Source organism: Petaurus breviceps, unplaced genomic scaffold (genome assembly GCF_028583685.1).
Source record: "Petaurus breviceps papuanus isolate PSGF00001 unplaced genomic scaffold, PetGlider_PUasm1.0 175, whole genome shotgun sequence".
In the NCBI taxonomy this organism is placed as follows: Eukaryota; Metazoa; Chordata; class Mammalia; order Diprotodontia; family Petauridae; genus Petaurus; species Petaurus breviceps.
The window spans coordinates 17,864,512-17,888,799 of record NW_027185764.1 but is presented as its reverse complement, the minus strand read 5'-3'; the positions used below and the strand labels follow the sequence as shown (position 1 = coordinate 17,888,799).

The following is a 24,288-nucleotide window of genomic DNA, read 5'->3' as shown; positions in this document are numbered from 1 at the left end:
ACTTGTGCAAAGATCCCTTTTTCCATTAGGGAAATGATCACCGCCCGCCCTTCGAAGACCCTGATGGGATAGCAACTATATTAAAAACTGGAGAAACACTTTCATTTAATGATAATCGGGTTGTCATCGCTGGGCACGGTGCTGGCTAGGAAAAGGGTGAACTAAATAAATATGGCTATGCGTGTACCAGGAATCCACGCCCTCGCTGTGCTACAAAAGGGCAGCACTAAATGGAAAGGGATTCTAATGCCGAGCGGCGGCAGCACGGGGAAGGCAGCCCCCCGCCCCCAGAAGCGGCAGATGAGGTTCGGGGGCTCTCAGCCTCCAGGCGCCGCCAGAGAAGAGACCATTAGCCTCACTCTCGCCCCTGGCCGCGGGAGGTTCTAGGGGCCACGCCCAGTACATGTGGGGGGAGGGGGAGTATGGCGCTTGCCGAAGGTGGGGAACACCCGCAGAAGCCTAACACCTCACAACTCTCCGGGCGCCGAGTTCTCAGAACGTGGGCGTTCGGTCCTTTTAAGCCCCAGCGCGCGGCCGCCTTCACACATGGAGATTGTGACGTCACTCGCCTCCCCTCCCCCGTCCCCCGTCTTGGGCGGGGCGGTTGTAGCCCCTCCTCCGTTGGGATGCGGCCCGTCCCAGTCGGCCTCCTCCCTCCGTCTGCCTTCGTCGCCGCAGCCCCTCCCATGAGGTCACGTGGAATGGCTCATCGCCGACACTCCCGCTGAAGCGCCTTGGAGTGTTCCCTTCAAGCCACCGTAGAAGCCCTCGGGCCGCCGCCAGGACGGAAGCCGGGGAGGTTGGAGAGTGACTACGGGCTGCGGCAGCCTCAGCGCCTGCTCTCTGCGCGGGCCCCCGGGATGGCGGCAGCAGCTGCGGCGATGGCCGAGCAGGACAGCGCCCGGAACAGCGCCCGGAACCGGGGCGGGGTCCAGCGGGTGGAGGGCAAGCTCCGCGCTAGTGTCGAGAAGGGCGAGTACTATGAGGCACACCAAATGTACCGGACCCTGTTCTTCAGGTAGCCGGAACTCGCGGCCGGACGGAGGGCGGCCCGCCCGTCTTGGGGCGCCGGCCTGTGCTTTTCCAGAGCTTTCCGCCTCGTCAACCTAACCTAGCACCGGCACCGCCCTCCTCTCTTTCCCTATTGGCGCAATGGAGACCAACCTGCCCTTTCATTGGCTCGCTCGAATGCCTGTCTTGGGGGGGGGGGGTGTAGAGGCCCGGGGTTAGTGTGATCAGGGCCGGAGATATCCCTAGAGGGGAGTCCAGGGATGGGGAATAGGGCTTCCAGACCCCCCTTCCAGGGCCGGGCCGGGAGGGGTCCCAGGCTCTTCCCCTAGCCCAGCCGGGCACCGCTGTTGGGGCCCCCAAACCAGGGGTGGGTCCACCCCACCCCCTTCAGCCTCCCTCCTGGCCTTGACCTCTGCAGGTAGCAGGAGGGCCCCTCCCTCTCCCCGGAGCCCAGCATAGTGGCTAGCCCCGTGCGCCAGGGCCAGGGAGGGGGCGGGGCAGAGTGGCCGAGCCCCTTAGAGGGTCTGTATCCCTTTGCTTATGGGATGTCGAGAGCAGGCATTTATCTTGTTGGTTGGACACACACCCCCATTTCGGGACCATCGCTGTCTCTGGGGGCCGGCCGCCTTCTCCCTGGCATCCCCCATCCCTTACCATCCACATCCTCGCCCCGGTCCAGGAGAGACCAACGACTGTCAGCCTCCCACGCTGAGCCCCACTTCGCCCCGCAAGAAAATCCATTCTTCTTTCTCCAGGGACTTCTTAGCTTAAATAGGGCACAAAGTTTGTGTATATGTAGATTCACCCCTGACCTTATTCTTGGTGGTTGTGCATCAAAAGTGGTTCATCTTTGACGAACTTGTAAGGTTTATTAAGTAAGGCCTGCCCATCAGCCTTGCACTTAATTGGCTAATTTCCTTAACACTAGGCATATTAGTTGACCATGATTAGGGTTTGTGAAACACTGGCAAGCATGGTTTGGTCATCTTTGTGAGACTTTGATTCTCAACGAATCTATTTGTGTTGATCGTGCAAGACTAGACTAGTGTTAGGAATTGTTTTTTCATTGACCTCCAAATAAAGAAAAGAGAGTGTGTGTATTTGGGAATAATCATGGACCTTTTGGTCTTAGCTTTACTTTTTAGTGAGGAAAACCTTGACTATAAATAGTTTTTTTCCGAAGATAATTAAAATGCAATTTCCTCCCAAAATAATCAGATTGAGGATTTTAAAATCCTTTCCTCTTTTATCCACTTGTTGTCTTTTATAGGTTTATTTGACATATCAGCTAGGAAGAATATGTATATATTTGTTCTAATTTGACTATAGGAATTTTCTTTTAAGGGTAATATTGTGTAGATAAAAGGGTTTTGGATTTGACTTTAGAGAACCTAGGTTCAATTTTTATATCTGATTATTGACTAGCATCACAGAGTTAGAGCCGGAAGCGTTCCTAAGAAGTCCAATCCCCTCTTTAACTGATGAGGAACTTCATAATGCCCAAAGAACTTAAAGGTAACCCCGATTGCTTAAAAAAAAAAAAAAACTTAAAGGACTTGTCCAAAGTCATCACTCCGGTATTAAATAGCAGCTTTGTTTAGAACCGAGGTATCTTAACTCCAGACCCAGTGCTCTTTCCTCTACACCAAGTTCTAATAACTTCTGTCCCTGTGTGACTTTGTGCTTCCTCATCTGTAAAAGTAGAAAAGAACTAATAGGTTGCATTAGAGAAGATAATGTCTGAACCATACAAGCTTAAAGTCCCTTGTCTTAGGGTCACTTCCAGTCTTGCTGTAATTAAGAGGGTTATATGAACTTGTTGGTTGTACTGGAATTTTCTTTGTAATTTGAGTTAACAGTTAAGTGGGCATTGATTATAACTTGGAAATATTTTATGGTGATTACATACTTTGATAGGATTTGGCTTATACTGTACATACACATATATAAATTTACATTGCTAAAGCCTATAAATACAAATTTTAAAGATCTCTTGTACCTATTTTTGTTGCTTAACCCAACTTACATCTACATAATTGGAAAGTAAGAATAGTATTTTGAGTTTTTTCAAACATGTTTTCACTTAAATTATGTTTTATTTATTAATTTTAATTTAGTAGTCGTTGTCTAATAATGCTCTCAGATTATGTTCCAGAGACATTTTGAGCTTGTTTCCTATTAGGATAAGTAATTGAGTGAACTTTACTGAAATGATATTTAATCTGAACTGCTAGCATTACAAAAGCTGCCAGTTCTTGTGCCATTAAAAGCTTTTAAGTGTAATTCTTCATGTTTGTTCAAGGAAAATAAAAAAAAGGGTTGTCTAGATAAAGTGATCAGTCCCATATCTTCTTTTCTAAGAAGTTTCTCTAATAACCTGCTTATTCCTATGGAATATCTGCAGCCCCATGATAAAAAAAAAAAAAAGGATGTTAATCTCTCCATTTGGTCTTAAACTGAAGGCAAAATCTTTTTTTAGACCATTGTAATATCGAAATAATTTTTGACTGGTAACTTTGAGATTTCTACAACTTAAGCTACATTTAGTGTTGTTATCATTCTGCTACAAAACCTATTTTTGCTCTTTAAAAATAAAGCTGTTTTTACATGAGAATAATGTTTCCCAGTAGTTTAAAACAACTTATTTAATTGGCCTCCTGGTAGAAACCACAAACTCTAATGCATTGTGTTTATAGTTGTTAACGAATGAAACTAAATATTAGCTGACAAATGGGAGGGGGTTGTGATGAGTTAGTAAAGTTTATTCCCCCCCCCCAAAAAAAAAGTAAGCTAAATAGGTGTTTAGACATTAAACTTTGTTTTGTGTTAGCTAGTGTTATCCTTTTGAGAGTATCAGGGGACAGACTGACTAACCATCCTTCCATTTTGCTAGTATGTCCTTATGTATGTTTAGAATTTGCTTTAGTTCTGTGGTAGTCAGGCATCTTTAGTAAATGTTAATGCCAGTTATAATCAGAGTAAGTAAACCTTAAAAGTTTTAATTGAGATTGATTTCTACTCAAGCATTTTTTCATGTTTTTTTTTTTTTCTGAAAAGCAGTTACGTGGATTTCAGCTTGTTCTTTACTTTCAATTGAATCTGAAGTTACTAAGATTGGTTAACTTATAGTTGTTAAATAGATACTCAGTTAAGTGTAGACAGAACCTTAAAGTAGTGGTGATATGGGTAAAAAATTGAGCAATATATTGAGTTTGGATTCCAGTTTTAAGACCTAGATCAGTGATCCCAGGATGGTTCCCAATTGTCCAACTGTGAAATTCTGAAAATAGATACATTTTAATTAACTTTATTTTTAAAATAAATTTTTATTGAATTTTTTAAACATCATCAAAATTTCCTCCAGTTATCTTTCCTCTTTGACACCCAGAGAACTGTCCCACATAACAAATAATATTTTTAAAGACAAAAGAGAAAAAAAAATCAGCAAAACTAATCTACATCGGAAAAGTCTGAAAATACATGCAATATTCCATCACCTTCGTGGATCACCCAAGCATATCTTTGGGGTATCTTTTCATGTTTCTTTTTTGAAGCCATGGTTATTCTTTGTAATTTTGTAACATTCATTTTTGGTGGTTCTTTCCTTTTACATTATGGTAGTCATTGCGTATATTGTTTTCCTAACTTCATTTACTTCATTCTGCATCAGTTCATATAGATTTTTTTCATACTTCTGTTTATTGTATTTGTCATTTCTTGGTGATGTTATGTTACATTCAGGCACTACAATTTGTTTAGCCATTCCTTAGTTGATGGACTTTGTTTCCAACTCTTTGCAACCACAAGAAGTCCTGCTATAAATATTTTGGCAATTTGGGGACTTTCTTCTCATCAGTGGCCTCCTTGAGGTCTAAGACCCTTGAGGTTTCTTGGTGAAATTGCTTTATCTCAAGCACAATAATTACCGTTTTGGAGAGATTTGATAGATTCTAAGGATCTAAGAAATGGTCCCAGAAGTCCATTGTCATTTAACTTTATTTTAAAGAAGAAATAAGTCCGTGTCATATAGTATTTATTTGGGTTGTAATGAAATCAGGCAAATGGAGTATGTCATTTAAAAAAAAGGATCAGAACCCCTGGCTCATACATTTGGGATCAGAGCATTTCAGAGTAGTCTGAAGCATTTTCTGTGGATTGGGTATGATTCAAGTAACTATATAAAACTATTAGCCATCCTGTGTTTAATTTAATTTGTGGCCCTTTTCCTCTCCATTTTTTTTTTCCTTTTTGGAGGGCAGTTGGTAAATTAAGTGACTTGCCCGAGGTCACATGGCTATTTTTTGTGTTAAGTGTCTGAGGCTGGATCCAAACCCAGGTTCTCCTGACTCTAGGGCAGGTGCTCTATTCACTGTACCACCTAGCCGCCCCTTATCCTCTCCATTCTAATATGAATATTTAACCTACTGAAGGATCACACAAAAATTTCAGTTATTATATTCATTATCTTTAAATAGAAAAATGACTGAAAGTACCTACCAGTGTCCTCAAGGGCTCAGTCATTACCAGTTAAGTGTGAAAATGTTCCTAATGATGAGTGACTGTCTGTGGATTCTCTACTTCAAGAGGTGGTTTTCATATTTTTAGAGAACAGAATCTTTCTGTTTGTATTTGTCTTTTTCATATCTACCAGTGACTATACTGATGTATCCTCTTGATTCACTGTAAGTAATTTTAACACTCAGATTGACCATAGTGTCTTTAGGGATGGGTATCTTGTGGAACTGTGTAGTTCTGGGTAGCACAGTTAGGACATATCTTATATGGAGTCCATTACAAATGACAGATTCTTCATGTTGAAAGTTGTCTATATAAATGGTTATGGTTTGGATGTTTGTACTTGAGCCCAGGTCTGTTTGAGAATTAGAGCCTAAAGTTGGCCCAAATTGCTAGGTTTTGCTTTTTCTTAATATAATTTTTCCCTGTGATTATTTTTTTTTTTTTTGCTTTTTTGGAGGGCAATTGGAGTTACGTGACTTGCCCAAAGTCACACAGCTAGTAAGTGTGTTATGTGTCTGAGGCTGGATTTGAACTCAGGTCCTCCTGACTTCAGGGCTGGTGTTCTATTCACTCTGCCACCTAGCTTCCCCTACCATGTGATATTTTTGAAAGAGTATCTCCCCCTGTATTCACATTTTTTGGAGATGATCTAAAAGTATGAAAGGTTTGCATTTTTAGTTTAATCACTGTATGTGGTTAATGATTTAAAATGCCACCTGGCACTGAAAAATGAAAATAATCTTTCTAAAAATTACCCAAAAGAGGTGCTGAATAGTAGTTTTGTAAGTCTTCTAAGATCTTGTAGCATTTACTAAGTGACCCTTCAACATCTATAACATGTTATATACAGTATATTTTAAAATATCACATGTCCATATTAAATATATAATAAATCAATTGTGAGATCTGATGACAGAAATCAGCTTTATAGCAAAACTACTGTATTATATTATAAGCATACTTTTAAATATAAAGACAGCTCCCCTGCCTTCACAAACACATTTCATTATTCTTATCTGATCCTGTCTTTACTGAACTTTCTGACTGTATTGAATCATTAATTGATGGAATGGAGCTTGGTAGGTAAAGTAGACCCAAGTTTCTTGAATTCCTTCCTTAAATTCCTACATTACTGCCAGCATGGCAGCAAAACTACTAAAGGCATTTTGGATGTTTACCTGATTTAATATTTTTCTTTTTTTCACCACAGTTATGTAGATTTTCCCCCTAATAAGCAGCAATATTTAGGTCCCAGATTAAATGGAAAGTTAAAAGACTTTGATTGTTTCCCATAGGTCAGTAACTAAGAGGATGTAAGAGCATATGGGTTTATATTAAGTTAAAATGAGTGAGTTTATGTGTTATTGTTAATTGTGAAATGGTTTTTAAAAATATCTTGATAAAGGACTAGAAGCGATAATACTCATAGAAACAGTGTAAAGGAAAAAGACTATTTTTTTGTGTGTATTGTCAAACTGATTTCTCTCTATAGGTAAATCTGTTGTTCTAATTGTATGGTGGCATAGTGACACATAGTAGGCAACTTACTCTATTATCCTGTAAGCAGATTATTTAGGTATGAAGACAACCCCATGCTTTCACTGATACGATGTCATTCTTATTTAATCCTGTATTTACTGAGTTTTCTTCTCCATTGAAGTCTTACTGTAATACGTCATCTTGTTTTTGAGATGATTCTGGTTTCAAAGGCTGTGCCAGTGGAGAATGTTCACAGTTCCTACCTGTGCAGTTTCCAGAGGGGCCACAAATGAAACACAGGACAGCAAAAAAGCAGCCGCCTTTAGTTATGTGAATCATGCCCAACCCATAGAAAATGATGCAGTTCTCCATGGTAGAGAAACTTTGAGTCTGTGCTCTGTGATGTAATGGGTTCTATGACTGTCACCAGAGGACCAGAGATTTGAAGTCGATTGGCAGATTTTACCACAACTGTTAATGAAGACCATCTTCCAATGAGTTACTTACTAGCTTTATGACTGAGCAAGTCACTTACCTTCTATCTGATGCCTAGCTTTCCTATAAAATGGGCATGATAAGAGCACCCTACTTAGGGTTGTTATGAGGATAAAATGAGATAGTATATGAAAGCACTATGCAAACCTTAAAGTACCGTATATCTTTAGAAACCTGGAGGAGGTTTAGTCTGTAGTAGAGATTCTTTAGAAGTGAAAAGCAGTTCATATTTATGGACATTGCCTGTGTCCTGGTAAAAATAAAATAAACCAGTTTTACTAACTTTTTCCCATTTAGCTAATGATTATTTACCCACTACCTTCAATATTACTTCTCTGTCTCTGTCCCAAAACAAAAAAACGAGATTAAGAATGTTTGTTGGAAGATTTTCAAGGATGTAAGGCTACAGACATTCTCTTTTTCTTACAGTCATCTTGCACGATAGAACTTTGAATGGCAGTTAAGTAGAGAGGAGAGTATATTGTCTGCCACTTCTAATGCTATTGTCCGAGTGGGATTGGTTACTTTGTCCCAACTCAGAGCAACCCACTGTTATTTATCTTCTATATTCTGATTTATTTCCAGTACTTTCCTCTGTACACTTGCTTAAATCTTCTTTCATGCAGAAATCTCACTTTAATATTATCCTGCTCCAAGGCAACTTTCTGTCCTTAGAATATCATTTCCCTCAAACTGTTAGACTTTCAGTCTCCTGTCATTCAGATAGCTGGAAATTTGTGCAGCTTTCTAGGACTAATGAAAAATGGAGATGGCTGTTTTCTCTGCCCATTTTCTTTCAGGGTTTGGACTCTTAGATCTATGTTTCTCATATATAATAAGAAATTTTTGCTCCCCAAATGTGTACTTTATGTCTATATATTGGTGCTGACTGCTGATACTATTTACATATTTGATATTTTATTTCCATTGACTTTGTGTCATCTATGGTTTATCCAGATTTGTGGTGTCTGTCTAACTATAAACCTGGAGAGGGCAGAGATCTTGTTTCATTTAAAATGTCATGTTCAAATAGATGCTGGATAATAAATGTTTTTAAATTAATAGGAATGTGCTGCTTTCTTGCTGTTGTCCTTCCCTTCCCCGACCAAAGCCATTTGGCAGTGTATGAGTATAACTTAGACTTCCTCTTCAGATTTTTGGTAACAAGTGTGTGTCAGGAACCATGACCGCTACAGCCCCTGAGAGCTAACCTATAAGTGATCTAAAAGTATAAAGTTAGGGAGAAGAGCCCCTGTTGGAATAGAAGCCTCCAAGGGACTTATGGCACGTCACAAAAATCTCTGAATCTTAAGGGTAGAAGGGGTCTTAGACGTCTTACAGTCTTATCCTCCCATTTTACAGATGAAACTGAAGCTCAGGGAAGTTAATTAACTTTCCTGAGTTTTACAGTAAGTGGCATAGGCAGGATTTGAACTTAAGTCATCGGATTTCATATCCATCCCTAGTAGAAAGCTTTATATGCAGTCTTAATGCTATCTTTTTTTTGTCATTTAGTCATTTCAGTCGTATCTGACTCTTCATGACCCCATTTGGGGTTTTCTTGGCAAAGGCAGTTGACTGATTTGTCATTTCCTTCTCCAGCTCATTTTACAGATGAGGAAACAGACAAACAGGGTTAAGTGACTTGCCCAGGGTCGTCATACAGCTAGTAAGTGTCTGGGACCAGAAGATGAGTCTTCCTGACTCCAGGCCCAGTGCTTTCTCCGCTGTGCCATCTAGCTGTCCAAGTATAACTTCTTTGAAAACTTGTCTATGTTTAATATTTAAATTCTAGATGTAGTTAAGTCTTTATAAAGTCTTTGTTTTGTGGATTTGAATGAAATTGTTAGATTCTGCCATGGATTTTAGGAATATAGTCCTCTTGTCCATTTGGAGCAGTTTGAATGCACGGAGTAGCTTGACTGTTTCAGTGTTGTTTTTTCTTCATTATTATAGGTACATGTCACAAGGCAAACACATAGAAGCAAGAGAGCTAATGTACTCAGGGGCATTATTGTTCTTCAGTCACAGTCAAGTAAGTGACTTCATTTCTATTTCTGTTCTAGAAAAAACTGAAATGTGAATGCTAAAGAAAAAGGCTAATAGGCGGCGTGCTGTGGGCTGGTGCTATGCATTCTGTCCCATTTTGAATCAGTTTTGACAGCAGTAACCTGGTTGTTCCTGTTGAATAGAAATCCACATCTGCAGTAACAGCCACAGGGAGCCTGCCTTATCTTGTGCTGCTTTCACAGCTTTGGCTCCAGCCTTTGTGGGTGCTTTATTGGCGGTGTTACAGGTAGAAATACCTCCTAGGTGTTTTCACTGATATGATGACCAGTTACACTCAGGCAGCTCTGGGAGTCTTCCCCTCCCAAATCAGTTTTTTCATTTTGATTAAGTAAAGCGGCCATTCTCTGCCTCATTTCTTTTTAAGCCTTAATCAGCTGAATGGTGTTGCCTCAGTCAAACCTAGACCTGTTAAAGACCTTAGCTGGAAAAGGCCAGGGTCCCCCACTGCATCTTGGGCCATCTCCAGTCATCCTGATCTATATCTGACCACTGGCCCCAGATGACTAAAGGAGGGAGAGAGTGAGACTGGTGACTTTGCACAGCCCTCCTCACTCAAATCCAGTTCACTTGCATGTCACGGTATCTCATGGTGGTCTTTGAAAATGAAGGACAAGCAATAACTGTAACAACATCCAGTCACAGTGTACCCGGTAAACGATGATTGTGTCTAGAACAGCTTTATTGATCCATTCACAGGCTTTGAATCATTTGAAAACCTGGTTAGCATTGCTTGTTTAGCATACGCCTCTGAAAACCCAAAGCGTCCCTTGTTTGTTTCTAGACACTAATCAGAGCTTCATGACTAACAATGTGCTTCTTGTTTGTTTGTGTATGTTTTGTAGCAAAACAGTGCTGCCGATCTTTCCATGCTGGTTTTAGAGTCCTTGGAGATATCAGATGCGAAAGTAACTGATGAGCTATTGGGTGAGAATTTTACTGTGTTGAGCTTTACACTGCTTAAAGTACATCTGCATTTTAGAGATTATTTTTAGCTGGTCACTGATGTAATGATTCCTTAAGTCTTAACTCCCTTTTTGGTGCCTTGAGTTGTGATGTGGTGTGGCGTTAATTTTGCTGTAGAAGCATCACAGCACTTTTCACAACTGAAGATCATAGTCTCTGATTGAGTTAGTGCTGAGCATACTGGCACACTTAGCAAACATACTATGTTTTATAGGTGGAGCATGATTTTTGGCACTGTCCTCTCCCCCAACACAGGAGCAACATGTAATGTCTGCACAGTAATTGACCTCTCCGCCGCTTTGATGGACAGCGGCTTCCCATCCAGTCAGCGAGGTGATGTGCGCATTGCCCGCGAGTCGGCCATTTTGTCAAAGAAACTTTGCTTGGCGGACTGTCTAATTCGGTAAGCGTGCAGTTCGTGAAGCCCTTTTTGTGAGCTTCCCAGCTGGAAAGACTATGGAGAGGCCTAGCCACCCCTTGCCTCCACTACTCTTCCAGAGGCTTGTCGACAAAATGGAGAATAAAATTGAGGAGTCTCTAATGTTTGTGTGACTCCATCCTGGCACATTTGCTCCCCAGTCCCCGGATAGTGTTGCCCCATTCTAGGTTTCATTCTTCCACAGGGGCCAATCTCCCCATTGCAGCCTTCCCTGCCCCCCCAACTTAATCACATCTGGGCTAAGCAGTGAGGCAGGAAATATTTTTTTTCCCTTCCTACTCACTAAGGGAGAGTGTGGCTTCTGGCACTGCAGCGGAGAGGTCAATTGGATGTTAACAATTCACAGAATTAATAGGAATTTAAATAGTACATTTGGTATATATTAATCTTTTTAAATGCTCTGCAACTTTCTTTTAAAGTAAAAGAGTTGATTTTTAAGCTGTAGTGTATCCACAAAATACTCAATATGTGTTTTCTTTGATTAAGGATCTATGTTTATGTTGCTTTTAGAAAATTTGGCTAAAGTGTTTAGTTTGATGGATCCAAATTCTCCAGAAAGAGTGGCATTTGTATCCAGAGCACTGAAATGGTCTAGTGGTGGATCGGGGAAATTGGGTCATCCAAAACTACACCAGTTATTGGCCATCACGCTATGGAAAGGTAAGAATCTTTCCTTTGGGTCGTTTTAAAATTGCAGTATAGCTATGGAACATCTTGTGATAGCTCACAATTTTGTAGGTGTAAAAGGAGAATCCTAACTGCTGCATGGGGGGAGCTAGATTTGAAGTCAAGAATATTTAGGTTCAGATCCCAGCTCTGCTGTTTACTGCCTGTATGACCATATTTTAATCATTTAACTTCTCTGGGTCTCAGTTTCCCCTTATGTAAATTGAAAGGGCTAGACTAAATGACCTTTAAAAGGATCCTTTTAGCTTGGATTAAACTACAGATAATATAAGACAAAAGAAAGTTTGTGAAAGTGCTTAGAAGTGAAATGTCAACAATGAGTTGATAAAAAATAAAGATTAATTGCATAAATATAACCTTTTATAGACTGTTGATATGGGTGTGGCCATTTGACCTTTATTTTCATTTTTATTTCATAATTAAAATAGTCTGTGACATAGCCTTTAGATTAGGTGATGGAGGGCGGGGTATTCTTTAAAATGCTTTGAGAAGCATTTGTCCAAATCCAGATGTCTATACTTTCTACTGATAGGTTTTACCTCTTGACTTTTAGTAAACCTTTAAAAACACTTTGGTTTGATACTTTAGCTAACTATGCTTAAATTAATTATAAGATAATGAAACTTCATAAATTGCCAGTCATTTGGAATTCAGAGAGTTAGGCTGAAATTTATCTTTACATTGTAAACTCTTCTTAATGTAAATTAATTATGTAAACAAGTTGAGAGTATTTAAGAGAACAAACTTTTCTTGTACCTTAAAATATCATACCAATGATGAAAATGGTCAACACAAAGAATTTTTATATTCATTATAATGGAAATAGAAATGGATCTGGTAGAGAGATGCTTTCTTACAACCTGGGAAGAGTTAGGAAACCTGTGACTACTTAGCTTTCCCATTAATTTTCCATATTTAAAGTGACTAATCTCTGAAGTAAAAATCAGGACTCATGACCTGGAGATATTTCTTTGGTAAAGTTTAATTAAAAGTAGCCTTTCTTTTCTTGAAATCAAGACTGTTTCAGAAAATACAGGATATTGTTACCTCTACCTTTCCTCAGATCTTTCCTTCTCTTTTAGCAGAAACCTGTAGAGACTCTTTATTATTGAAATTAATGAAATTGGAAGGAAAAAAAAACAATGAAATTGCATTTCTTTAATAAATAAAATTTTTAAGCTGGGTAATTGAGACCTTTTTTTTTAATCTTGCCTCTTTGCCCTGCCTTTCTTTAGTACAATTTAGTTATCAGTGCTTAGAGAATTGTAGATCTACAATTAGAGAAGACATGACAAGGCATATAATCTATAGGGTCTTCCTCATTTTAGAAATGAATAAATTGAGGCCTAGAGAAGTTGAGTGACTTGACCAAGTCCACACCCAGGTAGTAATCAGGAAATCAGAATTTGAGCCCAGGATCTCTCATTTCACTGGCCTCTACTCTGCCTTTCTTCTTTAGCTCCATATTCTTTATATAAAATAGTCTGTGCATCACCTGGTCTCTCCTTACCACATGCAGAGAGAGGTACTGAATCAGTCCTTTTTGATAATTGTATGCTAGCATTTTGTTAGAAAGATATTCAAAAATGAAAATAACCACCTCTGAGCACAATCCAAGTGTTTGGTGTTTTGCTTTTTTTAATTTTATTTAAAAAAAATTTTTTTTTAAATTTAAAAAGAGTATCTGGAGTCTCAGGACAAAAGCAATTTTTAGGGGAATTTTCCTTCCCTTTTTTTGTACATTTCTGTGAAAAAAATTGTTTTGTTTTTTAATTGTGATCTGTTTGCTCAGTCATTGTACTGTGCCAAGGGACAGAAGATATGGTATACATGGGGGTGGGGTAATTATTGAGGTTCTGACTTTGTAACCTTGGACAAGTTATCTCACCACTTTTGAGCCTTTATTTTTTTTATTTGTCAAATTAGATCTAATCACTATAGACATCTTTGTAAATTGCAAAGCACTATATAAAAGTGTCAGCTATTATCAAGGAGCTGGGGACTGGTGCTGTGATTTCATTGGGACAGTGAAACTCTTGGAAGACAAAGCTCTTTCTGCCAGTGTAGGTCATTATCTGCACTGCTGCCCAGAACTTTGAGAGGTTCAGTGTCTTGCCCAAGGCCATACAGCCCGATTGGTATGAGTCAGAGAGGAAACTTGAACCTAGGTCTTTTTTCCTTTGAAGCTAACTCTCCACCCACTGTGCCATGTTGCCTCTCATTATTATTAGATAATTACTAATTTGAGCCTTTTATTCCACATGCCATAAATAAACATTTTAAAAGTTAGGATACAGATAGGCTGAAGAAAGAAATTCTGTACTGTACCACTTACCTTTTTTGGTTCCTATTTTAATCATTTCATAAGTCATTAGCATTGTCTTCTTATTTTTGGCTTGACCTAGTTACAGACTCTGTATTGATAATTTTTCCCGTCTTTGCAGTTTTTATTTATTTTTTTTTATCTGAAGGTTTTCCTGGGTCTTCTATTTTCTCCCTTTAAAAAAAATCTTCTCTTCCTTTTTTTAGAGATTTATTTTATTCCTCTAAATTTTACCTTTGCTTTACATTTCCCATATGTGTGTTTTATAATTAAATTTGACAAAATAATTCTACTTTAAAAACTTGTACTATATCTAAAGTCTTTTATACAGAACTATTAGTAAATTCATGAATTAGAATTGCAGCTTGTTCTTTTGTGAAAGAAAATCTCTTTTTTAGCTAAAGTAAGGTCTAGTGCCTTGATTATAAACATTGACATTTGAAAATATTGACTGAAGTTTGAGCCACTGTTGGAAAGTATTAAATTAAATTTTTTGGTCTCTTTCATTATTTTTTAACTTGAACTACAATTATGTGTATATCACATTTCTCCTATTATATTACAATTTATTAAGGACTAGTGCCCTGTCTGGTTAGTCCTTGTATCTCCCTTGGTGACTAATAATACCTTGCCACATAGGAGTAAACATTGAGAACACAATCACTAGTTACTGATGATAGATTCTGTTTTTTGTTTTTGTTTTTTTGCTTTTTTGGAGGGCAACTGGGGTTAAGTAACTTGCCCAAGGTCACATGGCTAGGTTTTGGTTTTTTGTGTTTGTGTTAAGTGTCTGAGGCCACATCCGAACTCAGGTCCTCCTCACTCTGGGGCCAGTACTCTACTCACTGCACCACCTAGCCACCCCGACAAATGTAATTGTAGTTCAAATTAAAAAATAATGAAAACAGAAGCATATAAAGAAGTGTGGGAAGCATTTCTAGCTGGGGGGTAGAAGTGGGATAGAAGTAAATTTTATAGAAGAGACATTTGAGCTATGCCTTGAAAATAGGTAGAATTTCAAGAACTGAAGGTACAGTTAGGATGAGGATTGGTTGAAAAGAAACTAATAATCATTAGATAGCTCCTTGACATCAAAGACTTCTTTCCATTTTGTATTTTTGTGGGTCATTGTATATATTGAATTAGAGTTGATAAAAAAATGTTAACAGGGACCTAATGAATGAATTTGCTTATCTCTTTTCACTGCTGTGGCTTTGAAATTAGTTCTTTAGTCAAAATATATGTCAAAGATAGGTTACTTCTTTTTTTGTTTTGTTTTTTGCTTTTTGGAGGGCATTTGGGGTTAAGTGACTTGCCCAAGGTCACATGACTAGTTTTTTGTGTTAAGTGTCTGAGGCTGGATTTGAGCTTGTCCTCCTGACTCCAGGGCCAGTGCTGTATTCACTGTGCCACCTAGCCACCCCTGATAAGGTTACTTCTAACAGGGAAGAGGTTTAGCAAACAATTGGGATAGGGACTCACATTATTTCTGAGTGAATTTTTTCACATCCTTTATTATTTCTTAGTTTAAATAAGGCTCAGTATTGTTTTTAATTCAAGAATATGACTCTCAGTCATTACTTTCAACAGGCCTGTGAACTTCATATAACTTACTTACATAGGTAGGAATGTTTTGTATTCAAATGGGCTATTTTGTTTTCATTAATTTTTTTGGCCATATGACTTTCATTAATGATCAAGCTAATTTTTCTTCTCTGTTTCAGGTAAAAGATCTTAATTTGATCTTGAGCTATGCCATAAAATAATTTTAGCAGAAAATGTTTGGCAAAAAAGTTTGTTCTATTTTAAAAACTGTCAAAACAATACTAAATATTTTTCTTTTCCTCCCTTCTAGAACAGAATTATTGTGAGTCTCGGTATCATTTCCTGCACTCCACAGATGGAGAAGGATGTGCGAATATGTTAGTAGAATATTCTGCCTCTCGAGGATATCGCAGTGAGGTGGACATGTTTGTAGCACAGGCAGTCTTACAGTAGGTGTTCTTATTTTGTTCATTTCAAGAGTATTTACTTTGAAAAATATATAACTATATTAACTAACTTGTATTTTTGAGCAACTTAAAAAACTAGTGTGCAGCTTATCATTTGTTAAGATTCTAAACAGGGTGGAGGTCATCTATCCCAGATGCTTCGGCTCTATGATTTTTTCCAAATCTTTCTTTATGCATGCTTTTCACATGTGTAATTTTTTTTCTCTTCTATTAAAACCTGATTTGGCTTGGCATATGTATACATTTGAATAGAATTTGCTTTGTGGAGGTTCAAGTGTAGAACTTAATAGTCTGATTTGTACTTGCTTTGCTTAATAGCTTTACCACGTGATACGTGGTTCATTGATAAAGGTATATGTTGAGCATCTAAGATGTGTTCTTGCCTTCAAGCATCTTACAGCATGTTGGAACATATGAGCTATCCAACAATGCCTTGCAATATAATTGGTGTAAACATTTAAAATATAGAGCTTTTTATTGGTCTAAATATTTTCTTTGAAACCAAACTTAATACTTTTAATGAATTCATTAATTATAGGCAACCTAATTTTGTATCCCTCAAATTTTCTGAGATTATTATTTGTGGAGATCTTAAGTTGAAAATTTTTAATGAAGTACAATTGTAGAACTAGTTTGTGTGATACTTTGACTACTAAACAGAAGCTATTTATACTCCTCTTTATTCTCTGACCCAAAGTAATCTAATATGATCTTTAGATATTATGTTATATATGGAATCTGCCTGTATTGTAGTGTCATTGCCCTTATGTACCATGTGAGTGTAATAGCCACACAGTATTTTAAGTTTTTCCAAGGGATGTATCTTTTCATTATTGTAGGAAAGTGATATAAGGAGAGAGCCCTTAGATCTTTGGATTAGATCAAATTGACGAATGTTTTATCTAATTTGGGCCAGTTCTTTTTAATTCTCTTTGATAGAGATAATAATTACTTATAAAATTTAATCAAGAAATAAATGAATTCCTTTTGACAAACCATGTACTTTGACCTTTCTATGAAATTTTAAAATAAGAAATTATACTACTTTTTATGGTCTTCCTAAAATAGAGAATTTTCTTAATTTTTTTCCCTTAGGTTTCTCTGTTTAAAAAATAAAAGCAGTGCTTCGGTGGTGTTCACAACATATACACAGAAACATCCTTCAATACAGAAGGGACCTCCATTTGTACAGCCTTTGCTCAACTTTATCTGGTTTCTGCTGCTGGCTGTTGAAGGGTAAATTTTATTGTGTTTTTATTAGCAGCAGCATTTTGGTTTCTGTCCTAAGGTTTCATCATTCTTTTCTGTTTGTTTTTTCAGAGGCAAACTAACCGTATTTACAGTATTATGTGAGCAGTATCAGCCCTCACTCAAAAGAGATCCCATGTACAATGAGGTTAGTAGCCAGTTGTATTTTATTTGAACAGTAGGATTATTAAACAGTACATACTATTTAGAATGAAAAGTCCTTCAGAAACCTACTTTTGTCCTCAGTAGGATAGAATGGCTGTTGACCTTGTAGAAAATAAAAATTTAACCAAAATTGACTTTCTTTAAAACATTGGGCATAAGGAGTTGAGTCATGAAAATGATGGATGTATGTTAGCTATGTAGGACAAGCTTCCCTTTTACATTATTTGTAAATTGACAGTAGCATTTCTTTTCTGTTTTTCAGTATCTCGATAGAATAGGACAGCTCTTTTTTGGAGTACCACCCAAGCAGACGTCATCCTATGGAGGCTTATTAGGTAAAAAGCCATAGATAAGTTTATTTGCAAGTATTACTAATCTAACTACCCTTGTTTAACATTTGAATTTAAATCCATATTGTCATATATGTTTTGTTTTAGCTAGATGTTCCATCTCTAAGCATATGATAGTAACCCCATGAGAAATCATTTATTTCAGTTCCCAACTAAAAGGTATGCTTTTATCTCAGGTGATAGCAGAAATTCTGTTAAGGAGCTGTAATTTCTTTTGGCTTGCTGCAGTAGTAACTCACGTGAGCAAGAACCATCACTTATCCCTAGGAATAGTTTAGGGGCCTCTGAGGCTGTTTAGGTGCCAGTGGCTTGCAACCACAGGCTTTACCAAGAATGGCTAAATATGCCTTTAACATTTTTTTGTAGGTTCTTAGTTGAAAATAATAAATTTGGAATCTTTAAAAATGCACTTTGAGGTGGTTATGACCGTTTGCAATATTCATTTCTCATTTCATTGTAGGAAACCTTTTGAACAGTCTTATGGGATCAGGGGAGGAAGAGGATGCAGAAGATGGTCAAGAAGATAGCAGTCCTATTGAACTTGATTGAAAACTTTTTTCACTAGGAACTGCATGAATCAGACAACTTGATAACTCAAAAGACATTTTCAGAATATGAGCCCTGAAATTTTGTTTTTCACAACTCGGAGGGCTCTCCATTCTGTTAAAAGAAGGTTGCTGAGATGTTTATAATGTTTGGTCTATATTATTTATGTAAAAAGGGTAGCCAGAAGAAGTGATTGGAGTGATTGTTAGCAGCCTTTCAGTATGCTGACCAGTGACTTTTGATTGAGTTATATAGTCATTTATGGTTTCAAATGCAGTATTCCTTTTCAGATTAATACAAAATAAAGCACAGGCATTACTGTTACTTTACCCATTCAAAATCATTTTGTTTCAGTTTCTTAAGGGGGAAAAATAACACATTAACCTTTGCTGTCACAAAGGAATGTCTTGAAAGGCAGGATAGTTTTTAGCTTTTTCTCCAAGCCTGGTGCCAAATGTGTTTCAAGGCATGCCAAAAGAAAGGGTACATTTCATTAGCTAGTTAACATCAAGCTAAGTACCTTTTGGAGGGCAGCAAATTTTTGGAAAAGAAAAGTGTTGGCCATCTCAAATCACATTGTAACTTGTGCCCATCAAAACTGATATTTTTTTTTAACCTTTCAAATGTGTGTGTTCCGAGTTTTGCTTTAATTTGAGTGGATCTTTGTAGCACGTAGGTAAGAGGCTGAAGATACTGAAGTCTATCCTACTGGTTTTATACATAACAAATTCTCATGTTGTTGATTTTAACTCCTTCATCCATGGGATTTTGCTGCCTTTGATGGACTTTGACAGTGTTAGTTGTGTATGTGTGTAAGGTGACAGTTGTGTTTAATAAAGCAAGCCAGCAACCCCTGCCTTTTTCTCTAAGTACAACCACTTTTGAAATGTCATTTAAAGAAAAGGGATACTGCAGAAAACTTTAATTTCTATCTTAATGCAATATTTATTTTTATTGGGTGAATGATTCCTTTAACTTAACATTTTAGAGAAAAAAGACATAAAATTACAGGAATAACTGCAGACCAGGAATTAGCAAGTCCACATTTTATCACCTTATGATGCAGTACAGTATGCCAGATATTACCAATATAATGACAGAAGGGGGTGGGGGGGGAAACACTTTATTTTTTCACAGTTAAAAGACGTAGATTAATACACAGTGATCATGCATGGGGAGGAGGGAAATACAATTTTATTTACTGTAAAAACAAATGGAATTTAAAGGAAGGTTTTGTGTTAATGTTGAGTATTTTAAATAAATACTTTATACTGGGACTTGAAGCACTGTTGATTTTTGAAGTAGCTAAATAGGGGGGTGTCTCATTTTAAGCCTTTTTCTCTCCAACATGAAAAGATTGAGTACTATATTCCATCAAATTTCTGATGGGTAAGAGCAGCAGCTAGCTACATGCTCTTTAAGTCGCCAAGCCTTACTTCTTTACCCAAGGCTGGGCCAGCTTATTTCAATAAGCTGTAAATGTACCCCATGTCTGTAACACAGATACACTTCTAGTGTAGGCTAGGTGGTGAGATATTTTTCTTTATTGAGCACTGATAGCACACACACAACATCAATTCTCATACACACACATATACACACAAACACTCCCCGCACCCCCTAAAGATCCTAGGATTTAGAGGAAGAGTTTTAGAAGCCATTTCATCCAAACCACTCATTTTACAGTCGAGGAATGACTTGTCTAAGACATCACATAGGTGGTGAAGTCTAGATTTGAATCTAGGATTTCTGATTGTAAATCCAGTGTTCTTTTTAATACACCATTCTTGCATAGATGTTTTCTGTATGTCAGTGATGCTTAAATTCATTTTTTTTTTTTGGTTTTCCCATTCCTGGTATAGAGCATCTGCACTTAGAAATCATCTAGAATAAGTATAATTAAACTTTGGTGTGATGAAATGTCAAGATACTTAAGACAATATGTAAGTACTTCCACTTAGTAAAGACCCTTTGAAAAATGTGTGGTGTTCTGTATATATTCTGTAAAGATTAACATTATTCCATCCAACTACTAAGAGACCTCCCAGCAGCTCTTAGGCTTATGGCTCATTAGTGGTGTCTAGCTGGAAATTTTCTTGTTGTGCTGAGATTAGACACCCATCAGGTTCTGCAGAGAATTAAAGGCTTTGATAATGACTCGATTACCAACCCTACTGCTTTTCTTTTTTTTTTTTTTTACTTTGGTGTTTCACTTGATTTTTAACGAGAAAATGTTTGGAGATTAAACCCCCTTTGTACCCTAGATGTTCATAAGATAACAGTGACAGGGCAGATTGGCTGTATTACAATCACACAATCATGTATCTTGTACCATTACTGTAGTGTATTTAAGCATGTGCAGTAATAAGCCTGTCAATAAAACCTTTCCAGCCTATGAAGTGTGTGCAAGTTAGAGATATGACATCATCCGATTGGACTCTGGAGTGATTGTACTAAGTGTAATGTTAGCATTCTGTTTCTTGCCACTAATTCTACTTCTGTACAGATTTTTTTTCTTCTTAAATGTTTCCTCATGTCCCCAGATAGATCACATGCAGTTGTGGGAAGAATCCTGAGCATTCTACGTCAGAGAATTCTACTTCACAGCTCCAGATCCAGAGAGATGTAATAAACCAATAAATCAAGTTTTGAAATGAATCACTTGGCTCCATCCATATGTCATTTCCTGCCCTTATTTTCAAGCCTGTCCTTACCTGGTCTTTTTTGTTGGTATTTTTAAAACTATTTGTTAATGGCTTATTGTTTTTTTTTAACATCTGTGTTGCTGTGTACCTACGCTTTCATATAGAAACCCCACTTGTAACAAAGAAAAGTAATTAAGTAAAACAGACACATCAACCATCTGTGATATCATATGTGTCATTCTACACCTACATTCACCACCTTTGTCAATAGGTGTTGTTTCAAGTTTGGTCACTACATTCATTTGAATTCTGTTACCTTTTACTCTTGATTTCCTTTACATAGTGGACATTGTGTATGTCTTGGTTCTGATTTGAAATCATTCTGTATCAGTTCATAGAAATTTTTTAAAATAAGTCGTTATGATGATGTCATTTGGTTTTCCTGCATCACAGTAATTTCCCCCTGTATCTTTCCCCCTTCACGAGAACCATATTATATAACAAATAATATTTTCTGAAGAGGGGAAAAAAAAAGCAGTATGACAGATGGATATGTTGAAAAAGTGTGAAAATATGTAACACCTGTGGACCTCTCACCTCCACAAAGAAGGGGTAGGTTGGAAGTTGTATCTCTTCATTCAAGTCATGCTTGATCTTTATAATTTTATTACATTTACTTTAAATTTGTTTGTGTTTGGTTGTTCTTACAGTTTACATTGTACTTACTGCGTATATTTTCTTAGCTCTGCTTACTTCATCAGTTCGTATAGTTGTAGATCTTTCCATCCTTCTCTGTAGTCATACATAATTTCGTAGGACATAGTAATGTTCCAGTACATTCACATACCACAATTTATTTAACTCTTCCCCAGTGAATGGGCAATTTGTCGACAGCTTCCTTGGGATATAAGCCTAGCAATGGAACCTCAGGTTCAAAGGTTATAGACATTTGAATAATTGTATTTGCATAATTCCAAATTGCTTTCCAAAATTATCAACATTGGCTGTTGGCATTTTTTTTATCATTTTTGTCAACTTCCAGGGTGTGAGATGAAACGTCAAAGTTGTTTTGATTTGCAGTTCTTTTATCATTAGTGATTAGGAGTATTCTTTTGAGAATGTTCATAATCTTTGACCATTTATGTAGTGGGGAATGGTTATTAGTCATATGTTTAATGATTGCTTATGTATCTTGGATACCAAACCATTATCAGAGAAATTTGATACAAAGATTTTTTTCTCCATTTGACTTATTTCCCTCATCTTAGGTGCATTAATTTTGTCTATAGAAGCTTTTCAAGTGTAAAGTAATCAGAGTTATAATTTTTATCCTTTGTCACTGCCTCTATCTCTTGTTTGGTTAAGAATACATCTTCCCATAGCTGTGAGAGTATGGTATCTGTTTATCTCCCAATTTTTTTTATAGCATTATCTTTAATATTAAGGTCCCATATCTTATTAAGAATGGATTGTGGAATATTTAAGTTGTTGCTGTAAGCCTGTTTTCTGCCAGATTCCAGTTTTCATAGAAGTTTTTTAAATCAAATAAGGATATTTTTCCTAGGTAATTTGTTTTCCACTTTTATCAGACAGTGGATTATTGCATTCTGTTTTTTCTGATTCTCTTTTGTCTGTTCCATTGTTCTCTCTATTCTTTAACCAATACCAGATGGTTTTGATGACTACTGCTTTATTATATAGTTTGAGGGCTGGAAGTACCACCATTCCTTCTTTGTTTCTGCTTTTTTTCATCATTTACCTTGAAAATAGTCTACTTTTGCTTTTCCAAATGAATGTTGTTATTTATCAAGTTCATTAAAATGTACCCTTGTTTATTTGATTGGTTCCCATTTATACTGTAATCTGGTTCAGGCTATACTCATGAGTGTTGTGGTCTGTGTGTTTAACACTTGTGTTCTGGTTCTTTTGTTTTTCCAAATGAATTTTGTTATTTTATCAAGCTCTATAAAGCATCCCCCTGGGTAATTTGTTTAGTGTAGCAATAAAAGTGTGCATTAACTCTGGTAGTGTTGTCATTTTTATTATATTGGCACTGAGTATTCCTCCAGCTGTTGTTTTTTTATTTCTTTAAGGAACACTGTAATGAAGTCTACACAGGTCCTTTGTGTGCTTTGGTAGATCGAGCCCTGGATATTTTATGCATTTTGTTATTTGCAATGGGATATCCCTTTCTATTTTTGCTTCTTGGGTTTTGTTATTATATAGATTTTTGAGAATTTATTTTGTATCTTGCAACTTGGTTGAAGCTATTGTCTCAATATCTTTGCTGATTCCCTAGTATTTTCAAAGAATGCTATTTTATCAGCAAATAGGGATAGTTTTATCTTCTCTTTACTGATCTTTTTGTTTTTAATTTCTTTTTCATGCCTTATTGCTGTTGGCTAGCATTTTCATAACTATATCAAATGAAAGCAGGAAGAGTAGGTAATCCTTGCTTCACCCCCAAATTTATTGGAAAAAGTTCTAGTGTATACTCATTGGATATAATATTTGCTTTTGACTTTTGATAGATGCTTTTTATCATTTTTTTTAAGTCCCTCAGTGCCAATACTTTGTAAAGTTTATAGCATAAATATGTTTTACACTTTGTCAAAGGTTTTTTTTTCAGCATCTGTTGAGATAATTATATAGTTTTGGATATTTTAGCTTTTAATATGATTAATTATGTTGATTATTTTCCTAATGTCAAACCATCTTTGCATTTCAGTCATTTTTCAGTTTTATCTGACTCTTTTTGGCCACATTTGGGGTTTTCTTAGCAAAGATACCACTAGAGTGGTTTGCCATTTCTTCCTCCAACTCATTTTACAGATGAGGAAGTTGAGGTAAACAGGGTTAAGACTTGCCCAGGGTCATGCAACTAGTATAAGTGTCTGAGGCTGTATTTTTCAGCTCAGGTCTTCCTGACTCTAGGCCTAGCACTCTATTGTGCCACCTAGCTGCCCAATCCTGGTATCCCTACTATAAATTCCGCTTGGTTGCAATGAATGACTTCTTGGTGAAATTATGGTCTGATAAGAATTTGTTTAAAATTTTTGAACCAATAGAATGATATTGATATTTAATTTTCTTTCTGTGTTTTATTCTTTCTTGGATTAGGTAGTAGGACTATGTCTCATAAAAGGATTCTGATAGAGTAATAATTTTTGAAAATAATTTGTGAAGTATGAGTACTAGTTGTTCTTTAAAAGTTTGAAAGAATTCACCAGTGAATCATGACCAGGAGTTTTTTTACTTTGGTAGATCCTTTACGGATAGATCTATTTCCTTTCTGAGATTTGGTTATTTAAAATCTTTCTCTGGTCTTCTAATAATT

The 24,288-nt window shown here is 37.1% G+C and overlaps 2 protein-coding genes across 2 annotated transcripts in view; one reads left to right on the top strand and one right to left on the bottom strand.

The window, feature by feature from the left end:
- Positions 1-24,288, bottom strand: part of PRKAR1B (protein kinase cAMP-dependent type I regulatory subunit beta) — a 716,155-nt gene that overhangs the window by 476,133 nt on the left and 215,734 nt on the right. The gene's annotated exons all lie outside the window — the stretch shown is intronic.
- GET4 (guided entry of tail-anchored proteins factor 4) lies at positions 748-20,964 on the top strand. Its single transcript, XM_069084866.1, has 9 exons — positions 748-1,018; positions 9,460-9,538; positions 10,416-10,497; positions 11,486-11,635; positions 15,841-15,979; positions 17,093-17,233; positions 17,318-17,393; positions 17,673-17,745; positions 18,221-20,964. Exons 1-9 carry the CDS (start codon positions 861-863, stop codon positions 18,307-18,309), a joined length of 987 nt encoding a protein of 328 aa, XP_068940967.1. The 5' UTR covers positions 748-860; the 3' UTR covers positions 18,310-20,964.

Bases quoted from the DNA above. Each gene is read 5' to 3' on its own strand.
- GET4 (XM_069084866.1), top strand. From the start codon at position 861: ATGGCGGCAGCAGCTGCGGCGATGGCCGAGCAGGACAGCGCCCGGAAC. The intron at 9,539-10,415 runs GTAAGTGACTTC...TATGTTTTGTAG, and splicing joins TGTTCTTCAGTCACAGTCAA to CAAAACAGTGCTGCCGATCT. The intron at 17,746-18,220 runs GTAAAAAGCCAT...ATTTCATTGTAG, and splicing joins ATCCTATGGAGGCTTATTAG to GAAACCTTTTGAACAGTCTT.